At 44.1% G+C, this 9,216-nt stretch overlaps 1 protein-coding gene across 1 annotated transcript; it reads left to right on the top strand.

Annotated features, from left to right (window-relative positions):
* The first annotated feature begins 2,783 nt into the window (after positions 1–2,783).
* LOC136547315 (uncharacterized) lies at positions 2,784–9,134 on the top strand. The gene is made up of 5 exons (XM_066539277.1): positions 2,784–3,037; positions 4,957–5,012; positions 5,326–7,344; positions 7,715–7,973; positions 8,061–9,134. Exons 1-5 carry the CDS (start codon positions 2,938–2,940, stop codon positions 8,702–8,704), a joined length of 3,078 nt encoding a protein of 1,025 aa, XP_066395374.1. The 5' UTR covers positions 2,784–2,937; the 3' UTR covers positions 8,705–9,134.
* The last annotated feature ends 82 nt before the right edge of the window (positions 9,135–9,216 follow it).

The raw sequence follows: 9,216 nt of genomic DNA, 5'->3' as shown, positions 1-9,216 counted from the left end.
GAACGCAGCCTACCATTCCCACAAATTCGGACATGAGAGGAGATGGTACCAGCATCCTTTGGAGCCCCCGAGCGTATGCATCCGTGGAGGACGCGAGGCCATAAGGGAACCGATCGTACGGTGTTTGTGGCGTGGACGGTGCATTCCCTTTGGGGGATTGGTGGAAGATAGTAAATAAAGAGCGAACAACAGTACGCATATTACTTATAGTGGGGTTGGAGCAGAGAGTTTGCTCGAAATAAAGTGCAGATGCCGCGTCATTGAAGGCGTGCGTTCCGAAGTCGATGGAGGACGTCCCTCCGACGGGTGCCGGGTCGCGAGCCTTCTCACGGAGGTGTAGTACGCTGAGTCAGTCGGCAACGAAGTCCAGACTTCCGAAGAGAAAAGCCTGGGATGGCTCAAAGACGGGTGGAACCCACATCCTGGTGGGCGAGGGTGTGGGAAACTCCAACGAGTCGAAGCGAATCGTATCGTCCGAGCCCGCCACAGCGGTGGTGGTAGAAAAATGGGCCATTCGATGATCAAAAAGTGTTGAACGTACAACGTCTTCCTCACGGACGGTGCCAACTGTCGGTACAGAAAGTGACCAACTAGTGAATATTTATAGTTTTGCTGTACGTTGTGATCGTAGATGGCCTAGCTCTCAATGATACATGATTTATACTGGTTTAGGCAACGTGCCCTACGTCCAGTCGGGGTCGGTCGGTGACTTTATTCCTGATCCTAGGTGCTCAAAGTTTGCAGTGGGGTTACAAACGAGAAGAAGAAAGATGGGGTGTACAAGAGGTCCGGTCGGCTCCGATCAAAAGGGCCGAGAGTGATAGGAACTTCGCTATGAGCTAAGTGTTCAAGCGGGTGCTTAAGATCCGAACCTAACGGTTCTGTGATTGAGAGCTATTGATCTAAGGAACTCTGATCAACTGGTCTCTCTTTATTGGAGGAAGCACACCCCCTTTTATAGATGAAGGGGACGACTTTACAAGTGAGAGGGAAAGGGTGCGTGTGCTACTGAGCCTTGTTGTCCACACCTATCGAGCCTTGTTGCCTACATCGGTGGGTACCAGATAATGGTGGGCGCCTACAACACTATTGATGTCACTGTAGAATGTCAGATGCATACGGGAAGTCGTGCTGCCTTTTTCAGGAATGGTGGACGTCGGTACCTATAAATACTGTTTGATGCCTAGAGGCATGTGAGAAGTTTCGCTATGTTCACCCGGTACGGTAAATCTTGACGCCCATACCGCTATTGATGCCCAGAGGCACGTGGAGGGCCTTACCGTATAGGAGTTTTGGCGGCTCCTATAATACTATAGAGGGAGATGTCGGCGCCTATAATACTGTTTGTGTGAGGTGGCTGCAGAGTATTATTCCGTATAGGGTATGGTTCCCGGTACAGTGGTTTTGACTTGTGAGCCTTGCCTTGCCTTTCTCCGCATGTCTTCTGGTTCCTACCGAGCGGGCGTCCCCGATCGGATGGCTCCAGTCGGCTCTGAGTGCGCCTGTCGGAGAAGTGCGGTGAGCAGGGTTCCTACAAACCCCGGTCGGAGGGACGTGGGGTCGGAGTTGGAAGTAGCGCTTTGGGCCAGGCCTTCCGATCGGAGAGGGCGTCCGGAGGTGGCTGGAGGTCGAAGCGAGTGCTCCGATCGGAGTGGTGGGCCCAAGGGGTCGACGAGCGGGCGCCGCTCCTTTCGGTCCAGACCTTCTGGTCGACGACTGGGCTATCCTTCCGGCTTATTGTATTTAGACTCTTGGGCCGAGCCTCGGTGCGGAAGCCGGTTCCCGAGGGACCCTGGGTTTATGAACCCGACAGGTGCTATACTATATTTTGAAAACGAGGAATGATATTTGTGAATGGACCTTTTCGATATCATGTAGTACAAATAATGCTTCAAAATTTATAAAACCAGCAGCGCAATACTAGTAGTATTTAAAAGATTTATTGTCGCCACGCGAATAATAGTCACGCTGGTAGAACAGTTGAGTAAGCACACCTTACCCAGCCTAAATTGCTATGGTTTATTTGTGTGCCGCACGCATACTCTACAAAAAAGAGTAGTTCACTCAGTTTAAAGCGCTTTAGATGTATACGTATTTGCTATTTTTATCTAAAAAAAGGCATTTCTCGTACTAGTTGCTTTTGCCGCGAAGCGAGAAGAAGCATTGATAATAGTACAGTGTAATAACTAAATATGGAGGATCTTGCATAATTAAAGTATTATTCATTGTTTTGGTCTTTGGGAGGTAATCTTGAAAACCGCTAGCTACAATAGTAATTTACTATATCTGCAATCACCTTGGGGAATCATTAGCATCAATGGTTTGAAATAAATATTGTGATTTAATTGAATGTATCTAAACAAAATCGTTGGGCGGAAATGATGGTTGCAGGCAGCCTCAATGATCCACCTTTAAGCTCTTCTTCTAACAAAAATAAAGAGGGGAGGAAAAAGTGCAGCACACTAAATTGTAAATTTAAAATTATCCAGGTACCTAGATGCAAAGAAAAAACCAAACAAAAACTATCAAAATTAATTAAGTAGAGATAGTACTGTAGATAGAGACTTGATGGAGTGACAGATTGCAGATAGAGAGAGAAAGGGAGAGGAAACCGAAAGATTACAAAACCCCACATAAGAGAGATTTTAGAGCCAGAGAGAGAGACGCCACAAGAGGGGGGAGAGAGAGACAAGAAACAGGCAGGCGAAACAAACGGGGGCCTATTTCCCCGTCGTTCTCCTCCCTAGTCCCCGTCGCCCACCACCCCACCCCACCCCACCCCACACACACACACACTCAAAATCGAGTTCCCGTTTAGCTCTCCGAGTCCACCTCTCTCTCCGCCCTTCCGTCCCAAGTCCTCCCCGCTCGTGCGCCGCGGATGCGAGTGATTTGCTTCGTCGCCGCATCCGGTCGGGCTCAGGGACGGAGGTGAGCATGGCGAGCATTGCGCGCGGCAGATCGCGACGGAGACAGGGCGACGGGTCGTCGGATCGGAATGCGGCACACTCCACCGTTCCTAACCCCGATCACCAAGGTCTGTGCGTGCCTGCTTTCTTGTTACAGATTCCTATGGTGCTCCTTGGATTCTTTTTTTGCAATTTCGGGTGAATTTCCGCGCAAGATTTTTTTTGGGGAAAGTAAGGAGTCCATGTGATGAATATCTCACCTTTGATCTTGGATGGCGATGGTTGTTGCGATTATTGTCCCTCTTGCTCTGCCCTTAGGAGATCAGGACATTTTTCCTTTTCTTTCCCCTCGTAGCTCTGGTACTGCTAACGGGAACTTGGGATTGCTTGCACACTCGTCATAGTCCAGTTTTAGGTGTTTGCTTTGCTATTTTGAATTAAAATCCCGTCCTTTTACCTTCAGCTCCACTTCACTTCACAGGGATGGAGTTTGGTGTTGGGAAGGACGTCTTTTTCGGGTTTGTGCACAGTAGCTAATACTATGATTTTTTAGGATAAAGTCTGGCATAAATACACTTAGTTCTTGACATAGCTAAGTGAAAGGGCATGCTATTAATCTTTTATAACCCCCTGTTTTCGGCTGCGGGGACATAGCTTTCTCGTGGACTTTAGGTCTTAGTCATGCCTTTATTGGAGAGAGAAAGATTCTTGCTTCCAATTTCAAACCATTTTGGCGGACGGTTCTTTTCCTTTTTCTTATAGTTCTTTCATTTGAAGCTGCAGTGCCCTAGATTCTGCACGAGTTCTAGGCCAATTTTAAAACCAAGGTTGAAAAGGATGCAATTTCCCATCCTGTTTTGCCGAATTGGTATACAGTTGTACAGCATGCTATGCTTTGAATTATTGAAGTACTGTAGAGTGTAGGATTTATAGTCTTAGAGTTGTCAACTTGTCAATTCCCAACGCTCTGGACCTTTTTTTGTAAACTGAATTCTGCTTTTTATCTAATGCATTCCAGTAGGGCCTCCTTGGCCCTCCTGTTTTATATAAAAAAAAAACTTGTCAATTCCCACAGGATCACGCAAAGAAACCTCACTTGCCCGTAATTTGCTGGATATGTAAGTTAAAGTATTAAATTATTCTATTCTGCGTCCTCTTGTCTATTGGATGCCGTGAAGGTTCATTGCCAAGTAGCTTTTATATGCTAATCACTAAGCAAATCGGAGTATTTGTTACACCTGGATTGGTCATTTAGTTATAGAAGATAAGTACACCTCCTTTAAGCACTAGGGTCCAGGGGTGAAACTTGCTATGAATTCCTTCTGCTTATTCTGTGAAAGGAAGGTACTTGGGGTGGTAGAAATTCAGTCTACCACCATGTGGAATTGAAGCAAATACTGTGCATTCTTCATGGTTGTTGTGTGGTCCTACAAAGCTGGTACCTTGTCCATGTGTTGCTGGTTTGTTGCATATCCTTTATAGAGGTTCCATGCGATGAAAGGCTATGTATCTATGTAGTGTTAGCAGCAGGTAACATGGCAAGTCAGCGTTAGATAATATATTTCTGAATTGAGTATTACCACCAAGTTTTTGCAAAAGTTTCACTATTCTGTGGGTGTTCGTGTTCCAGAAAGTTACTATTTCTGGACAAGCTGGTGATTGCCAATGTTTCAATTCGAATTTGCTGAAATGAAGTTGTTCAAGCTTGTTAATAAATGGCAACATGTGAACTCGCTGAACAGCCACTTTGATGTTTATAGAAGCTTATGCTTCTTTAAGTGCCCTTCTCTCAGGTTTGACAGTTGGATAATAATTCTTTAGTAAATTTTGAGTTATATAATTCCTTATGAAGAATTCCTGACCGAACCCAGCAACAGATATCTTCATACCATTTTACTTCTATAGTTAGAGAAGGAACAAATGGATTGCATTTGAAACCTCCCCTTCTGATCTTACCTTACAATCCAGTTCGGCATGTTACTACTGTTGCCATTGTGGTTTTGGACCTGCGGAGATTAATTACCATTTCTTTTCTCTTTGAATTCAGGGGTTGTGTCCTCTAGGAAACAAGCAACTTACCCTGGGATGCTATCTGATTCTGTGGTGAGTAATGTGGATTTAGTTGAAGATTTATACATATGGATATGATTCACATGTTTGGAACTAAAGAGCTTAAGACTTACTAAAACTATGCCATCAAACTGACAGCATAAAGCTGAAATGCATATGATATTGATCTAGACATGTTTTAAACTGTGTGCTTTATTGTATCAAGCTAACTTTGCTTTGTGGGAATAGCTTTATTTCATTTGCAACTTCATCTATTAAACTTTTAGTCATTATTCACTCAACTTACTGTGCCATTGTAAGAGCTAACTAATGAGTTGCTATTGCCTCTCCCTTTTTTCCTTCTCAGTTTGCTGACGTAAACAGGCAGAGTAAATCAAGAAAAGCCAGTGCTGTACCAATGAAAATACTGATAGATGAAGAATTTTCAAATGATGTCAATGCTAGGCACATTTCACCAGGTGCTGTAGGGAGGCTCATGGGTCTTGATTCGTTGCCCTCATCTGGAATCCATAATCAGCATAGGCATACCCAAAGTCCTGCACCAAAGACTTCACCTGGTAGTTTTCATGCTCGAAATGGTTTACATGAAGACATTCCACACAGGAGTAGTGCAGATACCATTGATGTTTTTGAAGTTACGGAGGCCGCAAAAACAAAGATGCACCGGAGTCCAAGATCTAAAATTGGAAATACAACTTCCAGATCTGACAAGGTTGACAGTGCTGATATAGATATCATAAGGCAGAAATTTATGGATGCTAAGCGTCTTTCTACTGATGAATCCCTTCAAATGTCAGAAGAATTTAACGAGACACTTGATGCACTGGTATCTAACAGGGATATTTTGCTGGAATTTCTTCAAAAATTTGATCCTGCTGTCAGAAGGGACCTGCACAATCATGGTTCTCCATCCTCTGCTGCAAACTGCATCACGATATTGAAGCCATCTCGAAGAAATCATTTTATTGACATGGACAATATTTATCCAAAAGAGAAAGGTACCGAGAGCATCTTCAACGAGCAAAAGGAAGTGAAACATTCTTTGAGGAAGCCATATTCTAATGTGCCCTTGCAATCCCGAAAAGAAGATTCTTGTTCATTAAGGCAGAAACTGTCAAGGTCCGGTCACCAGGAAAATACTGGAAAACGAGGCTGCCCCACTCGGATTGTTGTCTTGAAGCCAAATTTTGAGAAACCTCATGATATTGAAGAAGCCCTTCCTCTACATCATAAAATCCCCCATTCTGATTATAGAAGCCACAAAGAATGTCCGGAGGTTGGTAGATGGACTCCGTATACTGAAGATTACATGTCTCAGGTGCCCCTTGGAGATTCTGAAACATTAAGTCGTATGGGGAAGGGATCTAGAGAAATTGCTAGGGAGATCACCAAACAAATGAGAGCTGCTAGGTGTGGGAGTAGGAAACATGCTGTCAAACCGGAGATCAGAACTCCTGCTTCAGATGAAAGGTCACAGTTCATGCCATCTGTTACTAAACTCAAGACTCCAGAGGCAATTCATAGATATTCTGAGCCATGTGATGCTTGGGCTTCTTCCAGCCTAAACTCTTCGCCAACATATTTGACTGAAACATCAGTAAGCAAGGAAGCAAAGAAACACCTCTCTAACAGATGGAAGACCCATCAGTGTCAGCGTCAAGAAACTGATAGTGACAGCTTCAGCACGCTTGGGGATATGCTTGCCCTCTCTGATCAGAATGCATCAAAGATTGCTGCCCATAAAATGACATCCAGGAAATGTCCAAAGACAGGAGTGCAGATTGATAGAATGCAAAGCTCATGCATCTATCCTCTTGGCATCAGCAGCAATGACGGTTGGAGAGATACAGCTACTAGTAAATTGACAAGGTCCAAGTCTCTTCCATCATCCTTCATCCGTGGAGTTCAAAAGTCGAACAATAGAAAAAGAACTGGTAGTGTTACGTACAATGAGTTCTCGATGCTTAAAGATGTTCTTAAGGTTGGACCCCACTATTCTGAACATGCATGTCGTAGCAGGCAAAGACAATCTCTAAGTAGAGATTCTACAATTCATGGTGATGAATCTGATCTGATGTCCACAGATAATGAGGAAAAAATGGCAGTTGAACGTGAGATACATGTAAATTACGAGGAACCAATTAATGGTACTGCTGTGACAGAAACATCTGGGCAGTCACAACATCCTGCAAATCTTGACCATGAACTAGATGCAGTAGGTATACTGGATACCAGTTCTGCAATCCCTGTCAGTAATAAAAGACCTCTTTCTCCTGCTGGACAGAACCAGCAAATGCTTAAGATGACCACAACAGCTCTAGATAACTGCCTTCTTGTGCCTAGTCTCGATGATCTGATGGCTAAGGTACTAACGTGCTTTCTTTCCTATTGTTCCCTTTAGCAAGTCTTCAATTATGTGGGCACTTTGTTTTCACAAACAGTTTGAATTTCCTCTGGTTTTTGTATTAAGGTTCCGAGGTACTTTCATTCTTTTTTATCTACCCTTTTAGTTTGCGCTTACTGTGTGTTCTGCTGGAATCATGAAATGTCCACAAAGCCGTTTGTCACAAACACTGATTTCTCAGTTAAAAAAATGTGTGTACTTACCATATTGCCTTTGCTGTAATTGGTGGGTGGGTGGGTGGGTGTGTGTGTGTGTGTGGGGGGGGGGGGGGGGGGGGGGGGCTTGATCTTTCCATGTCATGCTTAATAACTGCCTACTATTTTTGATCCAGCATGAGCAAGTTGAATACCATGAAGCTGATGATTACCCAGCCACTTATGATCCCCAGATAGAATCTGATTCTCCTGAGGAGATTAATCATCATCTGGGGGATGACAATCAAACCCTCTGTATTCCACCTAATGAATCAGAATCGCCAGCAAACTCCAATAAAGACGACCAGCAAAGTCCAGTGTCTGTTCTTGAATCTTCCATGGACGCAGAAGATGTTTACTCCGGAGATTTTGAGAAAATTAGTGCAGATCTCCAAGGCAAGTGATTGAATTCTTTTTTACAGATTTCTCTTCCACTCTTCCTTATTCCTAGTTCTTAAGTTTGATTTATTGTAAACATTGCAGAGCTCAGATTGCAACTTCGGCTTCTGAAGAGGGAGACTACAGACACTGGAGATGACAACGAGCTTTTTATATTGAGTGATGATGAGGCAGCACGTCAATCACTTCCTGAAATGGAGGAATCCCATTCTTTTAGGAATATGGATGAAAGGGATTTCTCCTATGTGTTTGATATGCTTGTTGCTTTGGGTATTCATGCGCCCAACGAGGATGAGCTGATTGACAACTGCTACTTACTGGAGTGTCCTGCAGGCCTTGATTTATTTGATGATCTTGAAAAGAAGTACAGCAGCCTCATTGTATGGCCACAACATGAGAGGAAGCTCTTGTTCGATATCACAAATGCTGTTCTTGGGGATATTATTACCTCCGTGATGAACAGTTGCTCAAAGAGATTGATGGTGAGGTGCTCACCTGGATGGAATGAGGAAGAGTTTGCTGAGCTTGTGTGGCAAAGGGTGGTGCAGGTACAGCAAGAAATAGAGTTTAATCAGGAAGCCCTACTCTTGAGTGTAGAGTGGGTTGGCTCAGAAGATGGCACCAATCTGGTTGGGTGCGATATCGGGAGTATGTTGCAAGATGATCTCCTAGAGGAAATTGTAGCTGACTTTCTGGGTGTTACTAAATCCGCCAAGCTCCGTGGCTAGAATTGCCTATGTTTGCATCCGAAGCCATTAGAAGCATATGCATGGATTGGTGGCTGGTGAACTCTAGTGGGAGATGAGCCCTCGATGAATTGCTTAAGGAGGGGATGATAATTCCAGGAGTTCACCTCATGGCTACTGAAGGGCATGGGCTAAAGATGGCGTAGGTGATGGTGGAGCATCAAACAAGTGGGGTGGAAGTTTGACCTGGCTGTGTCATGCTCGTGTACATGTCACCTTTGACTCCGAACTCCTCAATAACGTAGTACCGGAGGTTTTTCCCTCTGAACTCCGAAAAGCGTTTTAATTTTTTTAGGTTCGCATAATGCTGGAATATAGATGTACAATTTTGGTTTTAAGGAATTGTGTAAAATAATCTCTGGGGGAGTTTAGTATGTTTATTATTACATGCAATAATGGTAGTGTTAGTTCAGACATTATTATCTGTCAGTTTAGCTCTTGTGATGGTGTGCTGTGCACTACGTATCCTTTTGCTGGCTGTGGTATGCTCTTTG

The sequence above is a fragment of the Miscanthus floridulus genome, chromosome 1 (assembly GCF_019320115.1).
Source record: "Miscanthus floridulus cultivar M001 chromosome 1, ASM1932011v1, whole genome shotgun sequence".
Classification (NCBI taxonomy): domain Eukaryota; kingdom Viridiplantae; phylum Streptophyta; class Magnoliopsida; order Poales; family Poaceae; genus Miscanthus; species Miscanthus floridulus.
This window is presented reverse-complemented; position numbering and strand designations above follow the sequence as displayed.

Bases quoted from the DNA above. Each gene is read 5' to 3' on its own strand.
- LOC136547315 (XM_066539277.1), top strand. From the start codon at position 2,938: ATGGCGAGCATTGCGCGCGGCAGATCGCGACGGAGACAGGGCGACGGG. The intron at 3,038-4,956 runs GTCTGTGCGTGC...CTTTGAATTCAG, and splicing joins TCCTAACCCCGATCACCAAG to GGGTTGTGTCCTCTAGGAAA. The intron at 7,345-7,714 runs GTACTAACGTGC...TTTTTGATCCAG, and splicing joins TCGATGATCTGATGGCTAAG to CATGAGCAAGTTGAATACCA.